Source organism: Lithobates pipiens, unplaced genomic scaffold (assembly GCF_037356315.1).
Source record: "Lithobates pipiens isolate NorthernLeopardFrog02 unplaced genomic scaffold, aLitPip1_a1.2 Scaffold_8, whole genome shotgun sequence".
Lineage (NCBI taxonomy): Eukaryota > Metazoa > Chordata > Amphibia > Anura > Ranidae > Lithobates > Lithobates pipiens.
Genome location: NW_027507903.1, coordinates 47,465,289 through 47,491,501, shown reverse-complemented (window position 1 = coordinate 47,491,501; position 26,213 = coordinate 47,465,289). Strand labels below are relative to the sequence as shown.

The 26,213-nt window shown below is 43.2% G+C and overlaps 1 protein-coding gene across 2 annotated transcripts in view; it reads left to right on the top strand.

The window, feature by feature from the left end:
* UNC45A (unc-45 myosin chaperone A) overlaps positions 1 to 26,213 on the top strand; it is a 139,604-nt gene that overhangs the window by 90,301 nt on the left and 23,090 nt on the right. For both annotated transcript variants that reach the window (XM_077470890.1, XM_077470891.1), the window contains exons 3-16: positions 379 to 415; positions 1,313 to 1,488; positions 3,686 to 3,778; positions 6,113 to 6,280; positions 6,733 to 6,901; positions 6,985 to 7,155; positions 9,199 to 9,370; positions 16,226 to 16,526; positions 16,634 to 16,728; positions 16,844 to 16,985; positions 20,189 to 20,329; positions 20,619 to 20,746; positions 22,407 to 22,473; positions 24,148 to 24,261. In XM_077470890.1, the coding sequence (XP_077327016.1) occupies positions 379 to 415; positions 1,313 to 1,488; positions 3,686 to 3,778; positions 6,113 to 6,280; positions 6,733 to 6,901; positions 6,985 to 7,155; positions 9,199 to 9,370; positions 16,226 to 16,526; positions 16,634 to 16,728; positions 16,844 to 16,985; positions 20,189 to 20,329; positions 20,619 to 20,746; positions 22,407 to 22,473; positions 24,148 to 24,261 (1,974 nt within the window). The remainder of the gene's footprint in view (positions 1 to 378; positions 416 to 1,312; positions 1,489 to 3,685; positions 3,779 to 6,112; positions 6,281 to 6,732; positions 6,902 to 6,984; positions 7,156 to 9,198; positions 9,371 to 16,225; positions 16,527 to 16,633; positions 16,729 to 16,843; positions 16,986 to 20,188; positions 20,330 to 20,618; positions 20,747 to 22,406; positions 22,474 to 24,147; positions 24,262 to 26,213) is intronic.

Here is a 26,213-nt window from a genome sequence, read left to right as displayed (position 1 = left end):
TATTTATTTGCAAAACAATTTTAAAACCATTTGTTGTTTTCCATCCACTTCAGAATTATGTGCCACTTTGTGTTGGTCTATCACAGGGATATGCAATTAGCGGACTTCCAGCTGTTGCAAAACTACAAGTCCCATGAGACATAGCGAGACTGACAGCCACAAGCATGACACCCAGAGGTAGAGGCATGATGGCACTTGTAGTTTTGCAACAGCTGGAGGTCCGATAATTGCAGATCCCTGGTCTATCACATAAAATATCAATAAAATACATTTACATTTTTGGTTGTTCCATGACAAAATGTGGAAAATTTCAAAGGGTAGTAATACTTTTTCAAGGCACTGTAGGTCATCATTTAATTAAAATTTTATCTTTTTCAGGAAAACTACACTAAAGCAGAAGAAGATTCATCAAAAGGTAAATGGGTTTCTACTCACTTAATTTGAACTATCAGTACTTTAGAGAAAGATGAACCTTTGTTCTCAAGGGCAATACTTCCTATAGATGTGAAAGCTTGTGATCAATGTATCTGAGGTGTGAGTTGGGGCATACCTTTAAACCATTGGTATGGGATGGTCAGGGCCAGATTACCACTACAGAATCCTGTAGGCAACCAAACTTTTTGGCCAGCTGAGAAGACCTCTTTTACGCAGAACATTTTACGCAAAAAACAGTGCCTCCTTGTTTCTATTGTCTACAGCCCTGGTGCCAACCTGTGGCCAAGGCCCTGCACTTTTTGTGCAGACCTCCGGGTCCCTGCAGACACTAATCTGTGTTTCCCTATCACCCTGTTATTGTATTGTTTTGTAGCAGCCTTATGTAATGTGTCTCCAGTCCACTTTATCCTGAAGCCTGTCACCAGTCTCAAATTCCTATAGCATGCTCACAGTCTTCTTGTTTCTTGCAGCATGTCCACAGTCTCTGATCATCTCTTGTATTATGTCCGCAGTCTTTGACCATCTCCTGTACCATGCCTATAGACTTTCACTATATCCTGTTGTGTCTCTGATATTGAATTTTATGTGCGGCCCTTTACTGATGTCAGTGGGACACACTTGAGCCCCCTCATATCAAGAAAGTTGACCCCCCACTTGTCTATGGGCACAAGCCAGTTGCCAGTCCTAAATCTGGCACTCGGCATGACTGCTAAATATACTGTAGACTCTATTTTTATTTTCCTATATACTTCTATTGTGATAAATATAATTACTAATAGGATAGCTATCCATGGTGTCCAGATTTTGTATTAGTTGTTAGGGCTGCTCTTGTGCTGTAGAAACGGATCACACAGAGAAATAACTCATCTTTCTATAGCTATAGAGGTGGATGGCGGTGATGTGAAAGCCCTATTCAGGCGCAGTCAGGCTTTGGAGAAACTGGGACGAATAGACCAAGCGATACTTGATCTTCGCAGATGTTTGACGCTGGAACCTAAAAATAAAGTATTTCTGGAGGCTGTGAGAAATCTGGGAGTCCAGGCACAAGAAAAGGTATGTCTGGGAAACATTAATTCAGTGTATCTGAAATCTATGTAAACAAGAACTTAAAGTACACGTACCCAGCAAAGCATTAATTAAGATTAGATTATTACGGGATTAAAGCCAACCATAGACAACTACAATCTCAGCTGGTTCAACAGGAGTTTCCATGTATGTTTGGTACAACCAGCCTGCCGGATTTTACATGTGATTATTGCAAGTGGCTGTTATAGCCACTAACACAATAACATTAAAGGGGTTGTAAAGGTAATTTTTTTATTTTCTACATACGTTCCTTTAAGCTAGCGCATTGTTGGTTCACTTACCTTTTCCTTTGATTTCCCTTCTAAATGTTTTTTTTCTTTGTCTGAATATCTCACTTCCTGTTTCTCCTCAGTAAACTTTTCACCATCATCCGAGCTGGTGGTTAGTCAGCCAGAACAGCTTACTGAACAGCTTACTGGGGTGAAACAGGAAGTGAGAAATTTAGACAAAGAAAACAAAGAAAAAAAACATTTAGAAGGGAAATCGAAGGAAAAGATAAGTGAACCAACAATGCACTAGCTTAAAGGAACCTATGTAGAAAATAAAAAAATTACCTTTACAACCCCTTTAATCACTGTCTTCAACATCCCCCCCAGCTGGGAGAACACAATGGCTCAGCAGGAGGGATTCGCCTGTCAACACTGTGTTAATGGGGGAATTGAGCAAATTTCTTTTTTGCAACCTGTGGTTGCAGGAAACAAATTCACTCCATCTATGGCCGGTTAATGCACATTTTTGTAGATGATTCTGACATCAATAATAAAGCCAAACGTGGGTAGGGTTTATTGTATAATGTGGTTTTATATTTTCCATGCACATGTCCTTACATACATAATATGATAATACATCCTTATGAAATAAATTATATCCTAGCCGGATTATTTTCTAAAGAAAATGTGGGCAGATACTTCATACACAGGCACTTGTTTCATTGTTCTGCCTCAACTGCAGAAAACAGCGTAGTGATTAAAAAAATAACCAGCTGATCACAGCAGTTCAGACTACGAGACAACCGCTGACTAGTTGCTGTGGGTTACAGCATTATAAGGTATGCTCTTAAAGCGGAACCTAAACTCAAAATAGTGATGATTTGCTGTTTTTTAATAGTCCATAATCCCATCGCACACATTCCTGTGGGCTCTCAAATAACGGGTGCTGCAGCAACCACCAGCTGGATACTGGAACATGCACGACATAATATTTGTCAGCATACCATAGATCTTCTGGATAAGTTTGATGTTTTTTTTTATTGAAGAGAGATCACATCACAAACACAAAGGCGCAATGTTCAAAGTCGCGCTGGACTCCTCCATCAGGCATGCACTTTTTTGTTTGTGACCCTTCTTCAATAAATAAACGTTAGAACTTATCCTAAAGATCCATGGTGTGCTGGCAAATATTTACACTGTGTCTTGCTGTCTTATAAGGAACCTCTAGAATTGTAAATTGTGCCTAAGGCTGGCCAACAGGAACCGGCTGAGATTCGAACCGTGTATGTGCAAGCTGAATGTACCAAGTTGATCGATCAACTTGGGTACAACCAGCCTGCCAGATATACTTGCAATTTATCGCTAGCGGCTATTGTAGCTGTTAGCAATAATCACTGTCTTCTCCTGGCAGGGAGAGATGGTGTAGAACAAGCTATGTAGTAGGGAGATCTGCAGGTATACCTACAAGTATGGATGAGCTCCGGCGTGTTCGCACACCCCACGTGCAGAGCCCGCCAGGAAGTTGGCACTGCGCTGCACTAATCACAGACAGTGAGACATTGTCCCGATGCGCAGCTACAGATATTGGGAAATGTCTCGCTGCCTGTGATTAGTGCAGCACCGTGCCGACTTCCTGGCGGGCTCTGCGTGTGGGCTGTCCGAACACGCCGGAGCTCATCCTTACCTACAAGCAAAACTTTTGACTAGTGCTTCACCCTCTGCTTGCCTTTTTTGGGCACACATTCTACAGTACAGGTCCACTTTTAAGTTTTAATATTGTAGAAGATACACAATACAAAATGTTAAAAATAAAAAAAGAATATAAAAAATAATTATAAGTTGATTTTGATTTTATTTTGAGAAGTTATTTAACTCTTCTTTATAGGAAGAAGCAATACATGACTTGGGTATTTTTACTCCTGCACTCCCATATAACCGTATTTTTCTTCTGACAGGTGCAGCTCATGTCCTCCACAGATTCCCGAGTGGACCAAATGTTCCGCATTTTGCTTGACCCTGATGAGAAAGATGTTGAAAAGCAGCAGAAGGTACTTGCTAATTGGCACAGACATGCTGCTGGGTTAAAGTTGCTAAATATCAGATTCTTCACCGAGCTGCTGGTTTTTACATCATCAGTGTATCATGCTCTGATCCTGTCAGACACACAAAACAATTTTTGAGACAAAATCCTTGAATCGGACAGGATCGTCGGCAAGGATAGCTTTCATGTGACCTTAGCCTATAGTAGCTTTGGAACTTTAGACCTCTTTGTGTCCTTATATAGAAGCCTACTGCTGTTGCTCAGTACACAAATAACTGCCTTAGAATAATGGCCTGGTGTGTTTTTTTTTTTTTGGTTTTTTTTTTGCGGTCACTTTCCTTTCTCTGTTATGTCTGCCCTATTGCTCATCACTGTTTTTATAGGACACATTCTACAGTGTATGTACCAGTCAGGATGTCTGTGATGACACAACCAATGTAACAGCAGTATAAATGGAAGAGGGATGCCTTTTGGAAGAACAGAGCAAGGGAAATCCAGCATGGCTTCAAACTCAGTGACATATTATCTTTTCTCAATTTTTTTTTTTTTCTAGTAATGCCAGTAAAGCAGGTTTAAACCAACCTGTGCTGCAAAAAATAGGGTGAGGAAAGTGGAAAAAGAGCCCTGGACCCAAAGGGTTATTTTACTGGTATTATCTAAACCTTAACCTCTTCCTGCCAACAGTACGCAAATAAATATGTGGCCTTAACGTTGAGCAGCCGCATATTTGCGTACCAGAATGTAAATACAGCTGTGCCGAGAGCGTGCTCCCACCACAGTTACTGACAGCAAATGGAAAATTCAGATCATGTGACAGCCAATCACGGCAGCCACATGACCATAAACCCTGCCGGCAACTGAAACCTCTTAAAGAGCCAGGAGGCGCTGACATCAAGGGGTTAAGGTAATGATGTTTTTTTGTAAATGATCTCTGCAGGAATGTGCCAAATTTTGGGCATTTTAGCTTTAGTAAATAAACCCCTTAGTGTCCGATTTTGTCCTTCGCAATAAGTCCCTGATGTCCCACTATAAATCACTGATTTCTACCATTACTAGTAAAAAAATGCATGAATAAAAATGCCATAAATATATCCCATAGTTTGTAGACGCTATAACTTTTTTGCGCAAACCAATCAATATATGCTTATTGGGCTTTTTTATCAAAAATTATATGTAGCAGAATACATATTGGCCTAAATTGATGAAGAAATCTAGACTTTTGTATTTTTTTTTTTTTTATGGAAATGTTTTGTAGCAGAAAGTAAAAAATGTTTTCTCATTTCAAAATTGTCGATTTTTTTATTTTTTTATTTTTATTTATTTATAGCACAAAAAAAAAGGTAATCAAATTTTAATTGCATACAGTGTCGCATAACCACGCAATTGTCAGTTAAAGTAATGCAGTGCTGTATCACAAAAAAATGGCCTGAAAGGGTGTAAATCCTGAGCAATCTTCCAGAACAGAAGTCGTTAAGCACTTGGCGTCCGCGCTATAGCTGAATGACGGCCACATTGTCGACCTGAATTTCGGCCTCCCCTTTGCACGCTCCCCCGGTGCGCGCTGTGGTCACCGAGTCACTGAGACTCAGGTGATCACAGATCCGAGTAAGGGGCCGATCTCGGCCCCATACCAAGTGATCAGCTGTCAGCCAATGACAGCTGATCACATGATGTAAACAAAAGCTCGGTAATCGTTTTTCTTTCTCCTCATGGTGACGGCTCACCGGCTTATGTGCAAGGGACATCGGTCCCGAGGAGGAAGAGGCAATTCTGCCTCATCTGTGCCCACCAGTACCCCCTGCCAGTGCTACCTATCAATGCCCACAAGTGCTGCCAATCGGTGCCCATCACTGCCACCCATCACTGCCGCCTCATCAGTGTACATCAATGAAGGAGATAAATTACCTGTTTGCAAAATTTTATAACAAAATATAAAAAAATATAAACTTTTTTTTTTTAATTTGGTCTTTTTAAATTATTTTAACAAAAAATAAAAACCGCAGAGGTGATCAAATACCACCAAAAGAAAGCTCTATTTGTGGGAAAAAATTATAAAAATGTCCTTTTGGGTATAATGTCTGACTGCGCGATTGTCATTCAAACTGCATCAGTGCTGAAAATTGGTCTGGACAGGAAGGGGGTTTAAGTGCCCAGTAAGCAAGTGGTTAAATTAATTTCAGTTTGCACTTCATTGGCTAACAATAGCAACATAAATGATCTGACAGTTTATGTGGACTGGAATATTATAGGAGCAATAAAGGTTACCAAATAATTATGATTGGGAGAAAGAGGTGGAAACACCAAGTTAAGTTTTGAATACTTCATCTACCTCTATTTGCAGGCGGCACAGAATTTGGTGGTCTTGGCTCGAGAAGATGCTGGAGCAGAGAAGATATTCCAGAGTGATGGGGTCCGTCTCCTGGTACGACTATTGGACACTAAGAAAGTAGACATGATGTTGGCTGCTCTGAGGACCTTAGTTGGTCTCTGCACTGGTCATCAGCCTCGAGTAAGTTTACACTCCCATTAGGGTTATTTTTTTTTTTTTTTTTGAGTCTTTATTACTAGTGTACGTTAAACAGCATTGTAAGTTTAAAAATTGCCATAGATTGATGGAGATGGAGCTCTCTAGAGCAGCTTTTCTCAACTTTCTCAACACAGAGGAACCCTTGAATTAACTTTTCAATCTCAGTAAACCCCTGCTAATAATTACTATATATACAACTAATGGTACATTAGTGCGATGGTCAATGGGAAGAATACTCCTTTCACTTGTGGACATTGGGAAGACCCGCCCCTTTACAGATAGCTAAAGATCAATGGTGTCAGTGGAAACTGAGACAGAAATTGCTCATCCCTCAAGGAATCTCTAGCAAATGAACCCTAGTTGAAAAACCCTGCTCTAGAGATATATAAAACTGAAAATCCATCTGTTATAGACCTGTTTGTGTCTTTCTGTAGACACTGGCTATCCTTAATGCAGTGGGCATGGAGAAGTTTTCTGCAGTGATGGCAATGGATGATGAATCAATCTCTCTTGCCGCTTGCACTGTCCTGAATACCATGTTTGATACCCTGAAAGAAGATATGAAGAAAGATATCAGAGCAAAGGAAGGAGCAATCGTTCTAGGTAAACTACTTTGCGTAATGCAGTAATATAAATAAAGAGGTCATCTTAGGAAAATTTTACATCTGTGGTTTCTGTCTTTGAAGATCCTTCTAAGGAGCTGAAGTCAATGATTCATCACCTGCTTGAGATGCTAACTCAGTCTAGTGTGTCCTCACATGGCAGAGAGAATTCTCTCAATCTTCTCATCAAAGTTGTACCACGGAAGTCATTGCGTGATGCCAACAATGGGATGACCTTGTGGGTTATTGATCAAGGTAAGCAAATGACTGGCCTATATCCAACATTTGGGTGGAGCTACACTTTAAAGAGGAAGTAAACCCTGATGAGTTTACTTCCTCTTACATTCCTTGCAAAGGTGTAAAGCATAATGGACTACTATGCATCGCATAGTAGTCCATTATGTGTCACTTACCTGACACAGGAGCCAGCGAAATCACCGCTGTCCCCTGTAGTCCGCCGTATCCATCTTCTCGGTGGGTCTCGCTGCTCCGCCGCTGTCATTCGGCGAAGCCGCAAAGACGTCACTCCCGCGCATGCGCACGGGAGCCACCACTCGTGGCATATCGCCGTTGACTGCATGCGCCGTAGACAGCGGTGCCTGTCTTTCGGCAAATATCTCCTAAACTGTGTAGGTTTAGGAGATATTTCTTGGACCTACAGGTAAGCCTTAATCTAGGCTTACCTGTAGGTCAAAGTTGGTTGTAAGGGTTTACAACCACTTTAAGGTGCTACTAAAGGCAAAGCTTTTTTTTTTTTTTTTTTTCCCCCAATTGGGATAGCGTAAGGTTAGGGTTCCAACACCTGACAACTTTTTTATTTTATTTTTTGCCATTTGTGTCCCATCAGGAATATTTTCCTTCACTTCCTTTCCCATAGCCAAAGTTAAAGTGAATACATCCTGGTGTGTCTCCAGATCTAATGTCCCCAGTGGAAGATTTCCCTTATGTTGGTGTTCTGATGCCAACCCAAATTTTGGGATTTTCTTTTACTTTCACTTTTGATGATAATCGGAAACAGGACAAATAGAGAGGGGGAATTGGGGGCACAGATAGCAATAAAACCTGACAGTTTCCCTATCCACTTTATTCAAAATTAAAAGAAAAAAGGGATTTTCTCTTCTTTTTTTTTTCTTTTTTTTTTGTACACTTTCATTTACATGCAAATATCAGTATTTTTGCAATAAAACTAGTCAGAGCCCCCAAAGTATTTATATATTATAATTAAGGCAGAGGTCGTAGAGAATTAATTGGTGGGTTTTGCAATTTTTCACATGGTATTTGCACAGTGGTATTTTAAACACATTTTTTTTTTTCCTTTTACTAAAATGTATTGAAGTTTTGACAAAAAAAAAAAAATAGAGGAAGTACGCCATCAATGTATAGGAATACGATTTCAATACACAGTGTACATATTTTCCTACCTGATGGTAGGGCATGAAAGACAAAAGCTATATAATATAGTATAACAGAAGTAATGCAAACTTTACGAAGTACCTAGTTGCAAGAGCAAACAAAATATCTGTAGGATAGAGATCATACGTTCACATTTAATGCAAAAGGGAACAACTGCAAGGCAATTGTCAATATCATACTTTTCATTCCACTGCCACCCTAATGGCTCTGGAGCCCAAATAAAAAGTTTAAATAAGAGTCGTGGCAAAAAAAAAAAAAAGACAACGTGCTCCTTCGCTTTTGGGCACTGGGATGGGGGCACTTTACATTTTATTCTTATATATTTTTTTTTTTTTGCATGCTACTCTCATATCAAAAACCTTATGGAAATTCTTGTTAGACAGAATACAACTTTGGAAGTGATATAATGTATTCTTTTGTTTCCGAGCATGCATGGGGATGTGTAAGAGGGATGGTGCTGGCATTCAAGAAGCAGCTTTAGCAGGTGTAGCTATAACTTATAGCTGCCACAGTATAGGTATGTGATTTTTCATTTAGCCCACAAAGCCTGCTGAATTATGAACAACTTGATTACAGGCAATGCACAGACATCATAAAGGTCTGTGTGATGCTACACAACATACTAATGATTTGGAAATTTTTCCTAAGGGGTATGTAAAAAAAAAAAAGAAGAAAAAAACGTGATCTGTAAGTGAAGTAACATGGCATCATACATTATGGCTGGCACAAGTGACGAGAATTAGAATATCTATGTTGCATGTGATTGCCATGGATTGGCTGGAACCTGGGAGGTCCAGTGCTGCTATTCCTAATTTAGATTTGGAAGATTTACTGAGTTATTATCCCTCTGTTGCAGCGCTGTTTGAAATATTCTATTTTTGTTAGGTTTGAAGAAAATCCTTGAAATAGGAGGCTCCCTAGTGGAGATCCCGGGCAGCCTGTCGGTTACAGAGACCACCAGGATGAGCGCCTCTGTGCTTCTAAATAAGCTCTTTGATGATCTCAAGTGTGACGCAGAGCGAGAAAATTTCCACAAGCTTTGTGAAGATTATGTTCGGTAAGAAGACTTTTTAAAGGGAATCTTTCAACAATGAAGATCTGTTTAGAGGCAAATCTAAAACTGAGTATATGTTTTTTTCTCTATTATTTATCTGTTGAAATATCCCTAAAGCAAGCAGTAACCCAGTTTTGTGACATACTATCTTTAGTTCACTGTTTGCATGTGTTTTACTAACTCAGTGGATGTGTATGATGCTTCCTTTTCCTGTACGTTACAGCAGTAATCTATTTAATATGTTGCAGAATACCAATTATTAAAGTGATTGTAAAGTCTTGTTTAAAAAACAAAAAAAAAACCTATTATTACTTACCTGCTCTGTACAGTTGGTTTTACACAGGGCAGCCTGGATCCTCCTCTTCTCAGGTCCCTCTTCGCTGCTCCTGGCCCCTCCCTCCTGACGAGTGCCCTCACAGCAAGCTTGCTATTGGGGTACCCGAGTTGAGTCACAGCTCCCTGTGTCCATTCAGACATGGAGCTGCCATTTGGCCCTGCCCCCTCTCTCCCCCGATTGACAATCTGACTTTGACAGCCGCAGGAGCCAATGGCGCTGCTGCTGTGTCTCGGCTATTCGGGGGGAGAGTCGTGGACGGCCGAGGGACTTGTGGATATCGCTGGAGAGAGATGGGGCTCAGGTAAGTATAAGGCTGCATTCACACTTCAGCGTTTTGAATCGCGGGCAGATTCACAGCAAATCTGCCTACGATTTGAGAGCGCTGATGTGTGAATAGCAAACCGTGAAACCTGCATTTGAGATGCCATTCATTTGAATGACACCTCAAATCATGGAGCAGGTCTGTTGCGATTTGTCGTGGGATAAATCGTGCTGCAATCGTGGCAACATGCACCGCGGGAAGCATGTCGTCCAAAAGTAGCTCCTGAATTTTTTTTGGGCAACATGCTTCCTACGATGTGAGATGCCACAATTGCAAATGAATGGCATCTCAAATGGGAGTAATGCGATTTGCCATTCACACATCGGTGCTTTCAAAGCGCTGGCAGGGGACCCCAGAAAAAAAGGAAAAGGGTTGCTCTGTGCAGTACGATTTAAAGTGGCTGTAAAGGCAAAAGATTTTTTATCTTAATGCAGATAAAAAGCCTTCTGTGTGCAGCAGCCCACCTAATACATACCTGAGCCCCATCTCTTTCCAGGGATGTTGAACGAGAGACTCGGCTGTCCTGGACTCTCACTCCTCATTGGCTAAGACAATAGCATAGTGCCATTGGCTCCCGCAACTGTCAATCTAGGTCAGTGAGCCAATGAGGAGAGAGAGGGGGCGGGGCAAGGTCATGGCTCTTGTGTGAATGGACACATGGAGCTGTGGCTCGACCCAACAAGCTACTGGCTGTGGGGTCACTCAACAGGTGAGAGGGGCCAGGAGCATCGAAATGGGACCCGAGAAGAGGGGGATCGGGGCTGCTCTGTGCAAAACCAACTGCACAGAGGAGGTAAGTATAACATGTTTTGTTATTTTGAAACAAAAAAAAACAAGACTTTAGTATCACTTTAAGTGTGATGGCTGCATCATTTCTCTTTTTAGGCTTTTTCTTCCTTTATTTTCATGGGTGATTGGGCAAATAACAGACTTCTGTCTTAGTGCTGTTTTATTCCATAGTGGCTTTTGATGCGAATTGAGTCACATGACAAGGGAAAACGCATTGAGGAAACTGGGCACTATTGACTATATTGTGACTTATCAGAGTGCCAATTTTGGAAAAGGTTCCTGTGCTACTTTGGTGAGATTTACGGCATGATTTGGCCCCATGAATTATGCAAAGTTGCACCACATAACCGCACTGAAAATCGCATCACAGCAGTGTGAACAGAGCTTTAGGGTGTCTCCACTCCACTGGAGGAGCAACAGAGAGAAATTTGGACAGCAGCAATGGCAATCTGGGGGAGAAGGCAGTGTTGGATGCACTAGCAATTTTGAATGGACTTGAAATGAAAGCTGAACTCCAGCTAAGACTTTTTTAAGAATAAATTCACTGTTCAAAAAGATTATTTTAAAAATGTACATGTGTTTGCAGGTAAAAAATTGTGCATTTTTAATTTTTTTCCACTGCAGCCTGTAAGGCCGCGTACACACGGGCGGACTGTTCGCCCAACCTTGTCCGCTGAACAGTGTTTGGGCGGACAGTCCGCTCGTGTGTGGGCTTTCAGCGGACAGTTTCAGCGGACAGTTGGACGGACAAAGTCTTTCGGAAATTCCGAAAAACTGTCCGCTGAAACTGTGTTTGAGCGAACAGTCCGCCCGTGTGTGGGCCTGTCCGCTGTACTTTCGAAATGAGCGGACTGTTCCCGCTCGGAAAGTCCGCCCATTTCGAGCGCGTGTACAGGTAGGCGGGGCCCGCGAAGGAGACGTCGCGGGCTCCGCCGCCTGGAATGGGCTTAAAGGGGAACCCCAACGCCGAAAAAAAATCGGCGTGGGGGTTCCCCCCAAGTCCACACCAGACCCTTGTCCGAGCACGCTACCCGGCCGGCCAGGAAAGGGGGGCGAGCGAGCGCGCCCCCCCCCTCCTGAGCCGTACCAGGCCGCGTGCCCTCAACATGGGGGGTGCCTTGGGGAAGGGGGGGCCGCGCGGCCCCCCCCACCCCAAAGCACCTTGTCCCCATGTTGATGAGGACAAGGGCCTCTTCCCGACAACCCTGGCCGTTGGTTGTCGGGGTCTGCGGGCGGGGGGCTTATCGGAATCCGGGAGCCCCCTTTAAGAAGGGGGCCCCCGGATACCGGCCCCCCACCCTATGTGAATGAGTATGGGGTACAATGTACCCCTACCCATTCACCTGTGAAATAAAGTACAAAAAAAAACACAACACATGGAAAAAGTATTTTATTGCACAGCTCCGGGGGTCTTCCGTCTTCGGGGGTCTTCTCGCCGGACTCCTCCGCTATGTGTGTGTAGCTCTTTTACTAGCGGAGGAGTCCGGCTTTCTTCCTCCCCGCCGCCGGCCTCTTCTCCCGACTTCGGGGGTCTTGTCCCCCTCTTCGGTTCTTCTGCCGGGCCACCGCGCCTGGTCCGGTGGCCCGGTCTTCTGTCGCCGTCTTCCGTTCTTCTGTCGCCGCCTTCGGTTCTTCTGCCGGGCCACCGCGCCTTCTTGTAGCTCTTTTACAGGCGGTGGCCCGGTCTTCTGTCGCCGCTGTCGTCGTCGCCGCCGCCGCCGCCTTCCGTTCTTGTTCTTCTTCTTGTTCTTCTTCTTCTTCTCCTGGAGATGTTGACTCGACGAGCTCTCCGGCCGGAATGCCAGGGACACGCTCCGCTGCCACTTATATAGTGACAATGGGGCGGTGTCACATGGTATATGTCACATGGGTTGGTCACATGGGTTGATGTCACATGGGGACTATGACATCGTAAGGGGGCGGGGTCACCATGTGACCAACCCATGTGACATATACCATGTGACACCGCCCCATTGTCACTATATAAGTGACCGCACAGCGCGGCTCTGGCATTCCGGCCGGAGAGCTCGTCGAGTCAACATCTCCAGGAGAAGAAGAAGAAGAACAAGAAGAAGAACAAGAACGGAAGGCGGCGGCGGCGGCGGCGACGACGACAGCGGCGACAGAAGACCGGGCCACCGCCTGTAAAAGAGCTACAAGAAGGCGCGGTGGCCCGGCAGAAGAACCGAAGGCGGCGACAGAAGAACGGAAGACGGCGACAGAAGACCGGGCCACCGGACCAGGCGCGGTGGCCCGGCAGAAGAACCGAAGAGGGGGACAAGACCCCCGAAGTCGGGAGAAGAGGCCGGCGGCGGGGAGGAAGAAAGCCGGACTCCTCCGCTAGTAAAAGAGCTACACACACATAGCGGAGGAGTCCGGCGAGAAGACCCCCGAAGACGGAAGACCCCCGGAGCTGTGCAATAAAATACTTTTTCCATGTGTTGTGTTTTTTTTTGTACTTTATTTCACAGGTGAATGGGTAGGGGTACATTGTACCCCATACTCATTCACATAGGGTGGGGGGCCGGTATCCGGGGGCCCCCTTCTTAAAGGGGGCTCCCGGATTCCGATAAGCCCCCCGCCCGCAGACCCCGACAACCAACGGCCAGGGTTGTCGGGAAGAGGCCCTTGTCCTCATCAACATGGGGACAAGGTGCTTTGGGGTGGGGGGGGCCGCGCGGCCCCCCCTTCCCCAAGGCACCCCCCATGTTGAGGGCACGCGGCCTGGTACGGCTCAGGAGGGGGGGCGCGCTCGCTCGCCCCCCTTTCCTGGCCGGCCGGGTAGCGTGCTCGGACAAGGGTCTGGTGTGGACTTGGGGGGAACCCCCACGCCGATTTTTTTCGGCGTTGGGGTTCCCCTTTAAGCCCATTCCAGGCGGCGGAGCCCGCGACGTCTCCTTCGCGGGCCCCGCCTACCTGTACACGCGCTCGAAATGGGCGGATTTGCCTCCTCCTTACGTGGGCGAGTCCGTTCATTTCAAAAGTTGAGCGAACTGTTTGCCCAACCTTGTTCGTCAAACAGTCCGCTCGTGTGTGGGCAAGTCCGCTCATGCAAATTTTGAGCGGACTGTTTGCCGAAACTGTTTGACGAACAAGGTTGGGCAAACAGTCCGCGCGTGTGTACGCGGCCTAAAGCACTGTACCTTTATCAGCAGATCATGGGTGCAATGCCAGGATCCAGTAGACACCTAGTCAGCTGTTTTGTCTGTACCTCCTGTATAGGTAGACAGTTACTATACTGCAGGAAGAATCAATGAATTGAAAACAGCACTCATTAGTTCACTGAGAACTACAAGCTGACAGGAAACTATGAATGAGTGAAGTGGCTGTGTGGGCAGTGCCCCGTACAGCAGCGCCGTTTTCAAATTGTGACAGTGGGTGTAGGGTGAGGACCCCCCGCTCGACGGTAACATAGTACACCCTTTTTGCTGATGGCACAAAGATGTACAATAATAGTAAAGTAGAAAAAAATCAGCATATAGAAGATTCAAGGAAACAGGGAGTGTAGCTGATAGAAAAGTGTAAAAAAAAAATAAAACGACAAAAGGAGGCCAAACACATTATCAGTGCTGCCAAAGCACAGAAAGAGGAGGAAATTTCTAAATCTACTAAGAAAAGAGACAAAACCTTTCTGGTGGGGGTGGGAGGGCTGATGTGGGCAAAGCATATCTTGATTTCAGCAAGGCATTTGATACAGTTCCACATAATCATCTATTACAAAAGTTGTACAAGCTAGGCCTTAAAGCGGGAGTCCGCCGGGACTCCGCGTTTTTTTTTTTTTTTTTTAAAGTCAGCAGCTACAAATACTGCAGCTGCTGACTTTTAAAATGGTGACACTTACCTGTCCAGCGCGCCCGCGATGTCGGCACCCGAAGCCGATCTCTAGATCGACACTCGGGTGCTGCCGCCGCCATCTTGGGTATGGGAATCAGGAAATGGAGCCTTTCGGCTTAATTTCCCGGTTCCCTACTGCGCATGCGCGAGCCGCGCGGCGCAATCCGGGCGGTCCCCGCTGCCTCTGGGAGCTGTGTGTTTCCCAGCAGGCAGCGGGGCACTTGCGGGAAGCGGCGGGCACTTGCGGAAAGGGGCGTAAGTTACGCCCCTTTCCGCAGAGAGCTGTCCCGGAAGTGGGTGCAGTTACCTGGATTATCCAGGTAACTGCACCCCCCTCCCCCCGAAAGGTGCCGATTGTGGCACCGGAGGGGGGGAGGGTTCCGATGAGCGGAAGGTCCACTTTAGGGTGGACCTCCGCTTTAACCCTTGGGTGGTTCAGTGGATATGCAGTTGGTTGAAGGGTAGATACCAGAGTGTGGTTGTAAATGGGGTTCACCCGGGACAGAGAGCAGTCACTGCTGGTGTACCACAAGGCTCTGTGCTAGGTCCTGTACTATATTTTTTTTTATAAGTGATATAACTAAAGGTTTGGTGGGTAAGGTATGTCTTTTTGCTGATGACATGCATTGCTTCAAGATTGGTGAACCGCTTGCTGACCACCCTGTAGCAGTTTTACCCCTACAGGGCGGCCGCTGTGTGTATGATTGCTTGCCTATATATAAGCGAATCTTCCAGAGCTGACGTGGTTAAATGTAAAATAATGCACTTACGGAAAAATAATTCCTTGATGTACAGTGTTTGAGGTGCAGTGTGGGCCAGACGTACAGAGGAAAAAGATTTGGGGGTACCGTACTTATTTCAGATGATTGTAAAATGAACAGTGGGAGGCAAACAGGCAGAGGGAAAGCAAATACAATTCTAGGATGCATCACTAGAGGGGATCACCAGCAGGAGGAAGGGGGTCCCGATTCCCCTAATATAGATCTTTTGTTATCACTAGAGAAATCACCAGCAAGAGGAAGGAGGTCCCGATTTCCGTAATATAGATCTTTAGTTATCACTAGAGGGACCACCAGTAGGAGGAAGGAGGTCCTGATTCCGTTATATAGCTCTTTAGTGAGACCTTAGAATATGGTGTCCAGTTCTGAAGACCTTCGCTTACAATAAGATAGAACTTCTTGGACCTACAGGTAAGTCTTAATCTAGGCAAATCTAGCTAGTAAAAGTGGTTTGTAAGGGTTTACAACCACTTTAATATGTACAGTCTGGAGGAAAGAAGGGAAAGGGGAGAAATGATTGAAATGTTTACATACATTAAGGGGGTGAATAAGATTCGGGATGGCAGTATTATCAATATTAAGCTAAGATAAAAAACATAGGGACATGACCTCAAACTAACAGGAAAAAAGCTCCAAAACTAATCTTAGAAAGTCATATCTTACTAAAAGACTAGTTAATGCTTGGAGTAGAGAGCGGTAATCCAGCTAACAGTAAGTGGAGTTAAACATGCTTGGGACAAACCCAGATATATAGTATTTTTTTTTCCTTGTTTATTCTCTTAACTTCTCATTTGCAGGAGTTGGTTTGAAGGCCATGGTATGGATGGGAAGCTGCGTGCTATACAAACAGTCTCCTGCTTATTGCAGGGCCCTTCAGAGGCTGGGAATCGCACTCTTGAACTTACAGGCATAATGGAGAGTATTCTAGCTCTGTGCGCTTCAGAGCGGGAGATTGATCAGCAAGTGGCAGTGGAGGCGTTGATCCATGCAGCTGGCAAAGCCAAGCGAGCCACCTTCATCACTGCCAATGGAGTGACCTTACTCAAAGACATATACAAGAAAAATGAAAATGATGCCATCCGCATAAGAGCCTTGGTGGTATGCCACTGTCCTATGTGTGATTGTGTTACAAATACATTTAATAATCTTTTCTTTTTATATCTTAGATGTCTAGTCATCAAATCTCTATCTATAATATTTTACAGGGTTTGTGTAAGCTGGGATCCGCAGGTGGCACAGATTTCAGCATGAAACAGTTTGCAGAAGGATCTACTCTCAAGCTAGCTAAACAGTGTCGCAAGTAAGTTACTTAATGTGTTTATAGTGGAATATTAGTACTCTGACCTTGAGGTATGTGTCATAAAGGTAAATGTTACGTCATGTTACTTGAGACAATTTTGCTTTTTGCTTTGTAGGTGGTTGTGCAATGAGAGTATTCAGGCAAGCACCCGCCGCTGGGCTGTGGAAGGCTTGGCCTATCTAACATTTGATGCTGATGTTAAGGAGGAATTTGTAGAAGATAAAGCAGCATTACAGGCAATGTTCAAATTAGCAAAGGTACAATTTTTACTTAACATTTAGTAATTACTTTTTAATTCTGCCATTTGTACTTCTACAGCAAATACAAGAACATAATGTGCATATAGGGGAACTGAAGGCCAATGTACATACAATCAGTGGGAGTGCCAACACTTGCGACATGTACAAATAACAAAGTTCCAAGTAGGGCCATGTCACTTTAGTGATCCTGTGGCTGCTGGCAACTAACCAGTGGCACAATCTCTAGAGACAGAACACTTACCTGCTCCTATGGCATTGCTAACTCATTAGCTCAACCAGCAGGGTGTTGCATGTCAGCGAGGAGAATCAATAGAGCAACATTCAGCAGTATTTTGGCTAGTGAGGAAGTGATGTTTCTGGGGCAGATGATCATATTGCTGGTGAGTGGCAGCCAGTGTGTATGATTGTCTATGTACTGTGCAGTTCTGGCCTTATCTCTAGAGAACAATAGGATTGTCTAGGAAAACAAAACCCAAATGATCCGTTTATTACATGGTATGAGGCTGGGTACACATGGGCCGGAAACTGACAGTTTGGCAGGAACTGGCCAACTCTCAACTCGTGTGTACAGCTCCCTGTGTGACAGAAGCCAGTCTTCTGCCGAACAGGTATGCTGGAAAGCCGGCATCCAAGCAGCACTCGCAGCCAATTATTGCGAGCACTGATCTGTGTGTTCCGGCCAGGAGAGGAGGGGGGGGCAGTCCCCCTGTCAGTACACAATACCACAGTGGGGGAGATCGACGCACTGCTGGGTTGAAGGAAAAAATATGTATAGTGTGTACTCCGCTTAAGGCTGGCCATGGATGATGTATTTCTATTGTATTCTGCTGTCAGAAAGTTTTCCAACAGTCCCATTCAACATTTTTGGATAAAAATGTGGCTGGTTCAGCAAGCACTGAGACAAAGACTGAAACCTCGTAAGACTGGATGTTTAAAGAGTGCCCATAGACATTCAGCTGTCTTGCCATATGACTGTACTTGGTCCATCTGAACAAAAAGGTCCTCTCATGCCCTAAAAGTGTTTTTGCACAATATTTTAAAATTCAAGCTACCAGAGTGAAAGTTAGGTCAGGTTATTTACTTGTATGGCCATCATTAAACTAGCCATGGGCATGAAATGGCAGCTGAAATACAGTAGCTGACTGCTGAAAGATCTTTGAGTAAACACGCACAGTTGTTTTAGAGCAGGGGTCTCCAAACTTTCTTAACAAAGAGCCAGTTTACTGCTGCTCAGACTTTAGGAGGGCTTGTGTGCTCAAGTATTAACTGATACCGAGTACCAATACCTTTGTGATGCGATTTGAGCCCATGCAAAAGAATCGCATGCAATTTGAACCGGAATGTGGTGTGATTCCTGTCTGAATCGTATGAGTTTTCCCACACTGCTGCTGTGTGAACCCAGGCTGAAGTCACTATGAGGAGCCTGAATTAAGACAGGAGCAGTGGGGGAAATGGCATGAGATTCAGACAGGAATTGCATCACCTTCCTGTTCAAATCGCATGCAGTTCTCTGCAGTGAGAATTGAGCCAATTCATTTTGTATGGGCTCAAATCGCATCGCAAAGGCATCAAAGCATTTGCATGAGTACAAGTACTGGTGTAAATGCTCACTATCGGTATCAATGTAACCCTAGTATTCATTAGTGAAAACCCATTGCCTCCTCCCAGCAAGGCCAAGCATTAACATCTAGATTGCTGCACACATATTAAAATGAAAGGTAGAACTAGAGGTCGACCGATATATCGGCCGATATTTGCCGTTTTTTAAATAATCGGCATCGGCCGATTTGTGCTGATAAAAAGCCGATTTAGAACTACAGCGGGACTTTGAAATGACTTCTGTATAGAAGTCAGTCTAAGTTGACTGAGTTGTCATAGCAACACTTTCCTCCTCTCTGGGCAGGCTGCCAAGAAAAGAACAGAAAGATACAATGTTTACACTTGAATGAATGAAGTCATCTCTGTGTGTAGAAGTTCTCAGTTTAACCATTTAAAGACTAAATCTTTTCTGACACTTGTTGCTTACAAGTAAAAATCCTGTATTTTCTGCCAGAAAATCACTTAGACCCCCCAAAAATTATATATATTTTTTTAGCAGAGATCCTAGGGAATAAAATAGCGGTTGTTGCAATATTTTATGTCACACGGCATTTGCACAGAGGTCTTTCAAATGCATTTTTTGGGGAAAAAAATACACCATTTAAAAAATAAAAATAAAATAAAAACAGTAAAGTTAGCCCATTTTTTTTTTTTTTTTGTCCAAAAGTTTTGACTACCTGTTTTTATTTAATATATCGTTTTTTTTTTTTATCTAAATCATACATACAAGTAAACTGATTGGAGGTTTGTTTTGTTTAATAAATGTTTAAGTGTAAGAACTTTTCTGTATCACGTATGAAGGCCGCTTTCACACTGGAGCGGGCAGGCGTTGATGGTAAAACGCAAGTTTTAGCGGCTCTTTACCATCATTTTAGCGGTGCTATTTGGCTGCTCGTGGGGCACATATAACCCAGCTAGCGGCCAAGGAAGAGGTTAAATGCGCCCATGAAGCACCACTGCCAAATCGCATTGCATGCGCTTCGGCAGTGGTGCCCATTCATATCAATGGGCAGGAGTGGTGGAGGAGCGGTATACACCACTCCAAACGTGCTGCTTGCAGGACTTTTTTTTAAGATCCTGCCAGCGCATCGCCTCCGTGTGAAAGCACTCTGTCTTTCACACAGACTGCAGGGGAGCCATTTTACAGGCACTTTACAGGCGCTATTTTTAGCCCAAAAGCGCCTTAAAACGCCCCAGTGGGAAAGGTGTGTTAGATCAAGGGGGATTAAAAATAAATAAATAAATAAAATAAAATCGGCCTAACATATCGGCCCAAAAAAATCGGCATCATATATCGGCTATCGGCCGCCATGATTTCTAAATATCGGCATCGGCCAGAGAAAAACCCATATCGGTCGACCTCTAGGTAGAACACATTAATAGGAAGCTAGACAACAATGTAGAGAATACAGACAAAGAAGAAGGTTGTTTGGACTGTTTCCTGCTAATGTTTATTGCATTTATAATTATGTTTTTTAAATGAAAATATTCAGTCGTATACTTTTTTATATGACCTACAACGTTTAAGAATGCTAGTTGCTGTTTGAATAGTAATGATTGTGCCTGGCTATTAATCAAGTTGTTGCTTTTATCTGTTCTAGTCACAAGACAAGACTGTCCTTTTTGCAGTTGCATCCACCTTGGTAAATTGTACAAACAGCTATGACCGGGAAGAAATAGACCCACAGATGTTAGAACTAGCAAAGTATGCCAAGCAGCACGTTCCTGAGGAGCACCCAAAGGTGAGAGGTCATCTGGTCTCCATTGAAGATGCTGGAATTGTATATTTTGACTATGGGGCGGATTTACTAAAACTAGAGTGCAAAATCTGGTGCAGATCTGCATAGAAACCAATCAGCTTGCAGGTTTTATTGTAAAAGCTTAACTGAACAAGCTGAAGTTAGAAGCTGATTGGCTACCATGCACAGCTGTACCAGATTTAGCATTTTCCAGTTTTAATAAATCAATCCCTTTGTGTTTTTCACTGTACACTCAGCCATATTTATGGTTCTGTGGTGTCATTAACTGTAGGATAAGAAAGAATTTGTTGAGGCGCGAGTGCAGAAGCTACTGGCGGCAGGAGTGGTGTCTGCTTTGGCATGCATGATGAAAAATGAGAGTCCGGCACTAACCGATTCCTCAAGAGAACTGACATCCAGGTAATTCTGTCCTTTTCTTTTACAAAGATTTTATTAAAGATTTTTTTTTTAGCAAGTACAATACAAAAAAAAAGTTGACCTTGTCTGTAATTCAGAGCTGACCTGTGCAAACATCCTGTGCTATCCTATAGAGGCTATTTAGCCTTGCCAGTTCTTATCTTGAAAAACAGGATGATTGATATTTTATATTGTGGAGAGCAGAGAGTGCGCATAGTTGCATATTTTAGAAAAAACACTGGGCAGGGCTGACAACACACAGTCCACGAAAAATCTGTGTTGTCAGCCTAAAACAGGTATGAGCTCTACTGACACCAATCGTGTACTATAAACACAGCCCACTGTACATATTGGATTTGCAAAAAGTTTATTGTATCAAAAGCATAGACTAGCCAACATTAAAATCCCAAAACATTCAATGGTGACATTCATGCAGATACAACTCTGTGTCCACCATGCATGCCCACATCCAATGACCATTCATATATAACAATGGGAACTCTAGTGTGTAAAACACAGTGGCAAAGCTGACACCCTCAATTATGCCAGCACGTGTGTATATACATATACAAAGGTCAGTGCTTGGCTAAATTCCTGCAAGGGTTGTATACAATATGTCCTGGACTGGTGAAAACCTTAAATCATGGAAAAAGCACTCAATTGGATCAATTCAGCACTAGTCTTTAGTGTTTATCCGAAGAAGTGTTAAGGATGTAGCTGAAAAAGCACAACATGATAAACAGTGGTAAACGGTGGAGGTATGTTGATCAGGATTACATTTACAATCTGTATACCCTAGATCGCCATGTAAATGTAAAAGCTGTAACCGCCAATCGTCAGGCAGAGAGACAGAACTGTGATCTGCCTACGTAAACAAGGCAGATTGCCATTCTGACAGGAGGGAAGGGATGGAGTTTGTCCCTGCAAAGCAAAAAAAAAATCATCTCTTCCCATAGTAAAAGCACCTACCACAGTATAGTAAAACTCTGGCTAGACACACAGTTAACCCTTTGATTGCCCCTGATGTTAACCCCTTCCCAGCCAGCGTCATTAGTACAGTGACTGTGCATATTTTTAGCACTTAGTGTCACTGGTCCCCTAAGTGTAAGAATGTCTGCTGCAATATTGCAGTCCTGCTATAAGTCACTGATCGCTGCCATTACTAGTAAAAAAAATATATATATATCCCATAGTTTGTAGACGCTATACCGTTTGCGCAAACCAATCAATATACACTTTTATTGTGAATTTTTTACCAAAAATATGTAGCAGAATATATATTGGCCTAAATTTATGAAGAAATTGTATTGTTTTTTATTTTATTGGATATGTTTTATAGCAGAAAGTGAAAAACTTTTTATTTTTTTTCGAAATTGTCAGCCTTTTTTTTTGTTCATAGTGTAAAAAAATAAAATCCACAGAGGTGATCAAATGGCATCCAAAGAAAGCTCTATTTGTGGGAAATAAGGACATCAATTTTATTTGGGTACAGCATTGAATGACCACACAATTGTCAGTTAAAGTAACGCAGTGCAGTATGGCCTGGTAATGAGGGGGGTAAACCTTCCACGGGTCAAGTAGTTTAGGTGTTTTTTTGTTTTGTTTTTTGCACCTTTTTTCACTGATCTTTCTCAACACTTGCCAATTTTGTTCTTTTCTCTAGAGTCTTTTTGGCCTTGGTAGAAAAACCTGAAGAACGAGGAAATGTTGTAGCTCAAGGAGGAGGAAAGGTAATGAGGTTTTCTGCTTTTTAGATTGTAATAAACCTTCAGTTTATTATGTGTGATAACTAACGGTAACTTTTCTGAAGTAGAAGCCTAGAATATTTACATCTTCTATTTCAATCTTTAAAGTGGTAGTAAACTCTGTACTACCACTTGTACCTACAGGCAAGCCTATAATAAGGCTTACCTGTAGGTACTGTGTATATCTCCTAAACTTGCACAGTTTAGGAGATATTCAGAGTACATGCAGCCGATGGCATCAACAGCTTACAGTGCTTAATCTTCAGAGCCCATGCCGGAAACTGCGGCTCCAGCGTGCATGCATGGGGGGGGGCGGCATCTTCGTCCCCCAGGCACTCCTAGCCGGTGGCTGCCAACCGAGAAGGAAGACCGGGGGAAGATGTCAGCTGTCTCATTTTGGACATTGCCTTGCAGGAATTTTTTTTTTAATTACCTGTGGTTTACAACTGCTTTAAGGACCATAATACAATTTAGTATTAAACTAATGGTTGCAGATGGCAGCATAGACTGGTACTACCAGGATGTAAGATGAGGGTAGAAGGGTGACTTGGCTATATACACTTGGGAAAGGTGCAGATCACTGCCATATATTGACTGATAAATGGCATTGTGTCCCTCGTATATGACCTGTTCTAGGCAGGCTGGGAAGAGTGCTGTGGGGACATCACTTGGGTGTAATACAACTCCTGCATTTAGTACAAGGGATTTATAAGGTTGCACTGCAGCACACAGCCTGGTTTAATGTCTTTTTAAAGTGGTATTAAACTCTTGTTTACTTTTACCTACAGGTAATCCTATAATAAAGCTTACCTGTAGGTAAAATGAATATCCCCTAAACATGCACTATTTAGGAGATATTCTAGGGAGCAGCAGCTAGTGACGTCACCGGCGCATGCGTTCTGAAGGAAAAGCATACCCGTGCGGTTCCTTCAGAGCTGTGTGCCGCGGCCAAGACTCCCGTGCCCATGTGTGGGAGTGACGTCACCACGGCTCGGCCAGTCAGACAGCCAGGGTCTGCCAACCCGGAAGGAGGACCGGGTGAAGCCTCTGCAGTCCTGAGGGCACACCTCTGGAGGGCTTAATTTTAAGATAAGTCTTTCATAATGTGCTAGTATCTATGTTTTGACATTCTTTGTTACTGAACTTCATAACTTGTAAATGTTTATCCAGACACCTAGGGTGTATATTGAGCAGTATTTTAGAAGGCTAACGAGAAGTTATAGTAATCACTATTTTCAGCAAGGAGGACCAAATAGAGCTAAACAATAAGGTAGTGAAAAGATAGTACTCCTGAAAGAGCAGCTGATAATCTGTTTTAGATTTCAGGACTACGTTCCAGTAGGATGTATTGTATATGGTGTATTTTGCATGTTATCTCTGGCTTCTTCCGGGTGCCGTTATTCTGCCGCCTTGAATGGCTAATGTGGGGTGACATCACTTCCATACATGCACGGAAGTCATTCATCCTGGTGTACTGACACCATGTCAGAAATGTAAATTGAGCTGTACATGCACAGCTCAGTGAACAATTCTGCAGAGGATTGCGAACAGGCAGGTAAGTTTAGCTCCTACTTGTTCATATATTTTGTTTATTATTTTTCAGACACTTTAATAACTAGATGACATTAGAAGTTGATGTGCATGTATGTTTTGCTGTAGGCTTTAATACCACTGGCATTAGAAGGAACTGAGTTGGGCAAAACCAAAGCAGCACAAGCACTGGCCAAGATAACCATCACATCAAACCCTGAAATTGCATTTCCAGGTGAAAGGGTAAGATGCTAACTGACTACTGTATGAATTCATTATAATAAAATGAGTGTGGCATTCTTGCATAGCTTTTTAGCACTATTTATTTGGTTCTATGTATACACAGAGCAACTTTTCACACCACAGATTTGTGAACATTACATTTTCGAGCATGATGGTATTATTGCTTTGACTGTTTTTTTTTTTTTTTTACTGTGATGAATATAGTATTTATCTATGTAGTGTTATTAAAATAAAAGGTGTGTACATTTTTTCTTTACAAAGTAGCTACAGCCCGAGTAGAAAGCCTCTGTCTAGGAACAGTGGTCTCTAAACAGAGGTTTCAGCCATCCAGTCATTGGGGAGTATGCACTTTGCTGATTGGAGATCTCTAGCTGTGACTTGGCAGGGAAGGCATGTCAGATCTCTGTAGAGAATCCACTGCTTCCCAGTGGCGGCCACTCCATTAGAGGCACAGCCCCCCTAATCCATGCTCCCGGCCCCTAATCTACATGCAGGGTGCCGAACGCATTTGTTTCAATGGGGTTTTTTCCTTTTTTGAAGCACATGATTAGAGCCTGAGGCTCTAATTGGCTTCAAAAACGTGTGGGCTTGGGGCACAGAGCACACCCAGTTGTGTGACAATAACAAATTAATATTCGCTAATGTCTTCCTGCTTCTCCTTCCAGCCAATCAGGAAGCAACCCGATTGCTAGTGAGGGGGCTAGGGGCAGCTTCCAGGAGCCTGCACCACCTCTGATCATGGCCCAATGTCTGATTGCCACCTTCCCATCCGTCTACCCCGCGCTTCCATACACAGAACAAGGATCCTTCTCTACAGGCTGTTCTGCTTAGGCTTTGGTTGTTTTCTTTGCGCATCTTTTGTTTAGTTGCACTTAAAATGTATTTATCCGATTTAGAATGTTCCTTTTTAAAAGTGTAGGTCTGGACAAAAAGGAAAAAAAAAAAACATGCAGTGCATTTCTGCAATATTTGAACATTACCACATCTATTATCCCTTTTAAAATGCTGCAAGTACAGAAAATTGCCTTTTGATTCTGCCAGAATCTAGTGAGCGGACTACTTTACTTCTGCTGCGTGAAAGTCCTCAGTAGTGCAGTTAGTCCTACAGAACAATGCTGTGTTCTTAAAAGATCTCCCAGTTTCACAATGACCCATTTTTATCGATGGACAAAACGTAGCTAACCTCCAGTGCTGGGGTAGGTGACACAATACTGTCATTTCTGTAGAGCATCCCCTTTCATCATAACAATAGGAATATATAAATATTTAGGAGAAAGTACCTCTTTTAAAGGTATGTCCACTGAAAAATTTTATTTTCGTTTTGGTTGCTACTGTTCAGTTAAAGTAGAACTTTAGGCAAAACCATTTTTTTTTTTTTCATTTTGGATAGAGTAAGGGAGAATTATAACCCCTGTCAGATTTTTTTTTTTCCTGCCATCTGTATCCCATTGGGGAGATTTCCCTTCACTTCCTGTCCCATAGTCAAACGGCAAGTGAGAGGCAATCCCTGCAAATTAAGAAAAAAAATTTGGGGACCCAGAACTACTTACTTTTCTGGGGACAACACAAAATTTGTGATTTTCTTTTACTTTCAATAATAATGGTAAACAGGACAAATACAGAAGGTTAATCTCTTTTTAAAGGGGGGCGCAGACACCAATAAAAAACAGAGAGACCTTCCAATCCCTCTCCAAAACTGAAAAAAAATAAAAGCGTTTTGCCTGTAGTTCTACTTTAAACCAGTTACATTTTGTGTACTATTTTGCAGCCTTCAGTGGTAAAATCTCTGCATTCAGAGGAAACCTCTACTGAGAAATATGGAAGATGCCATTTCTGGCTTCCTTCTGAAAATGCTGTTTGGCTTTATGCATGGCTGTGTCTTGAATTTCTACATCCTGAGATGTTGAATAAGAACAAGCATGTACAGTGGTGTGAAAAAGTGTTTGCCCCCT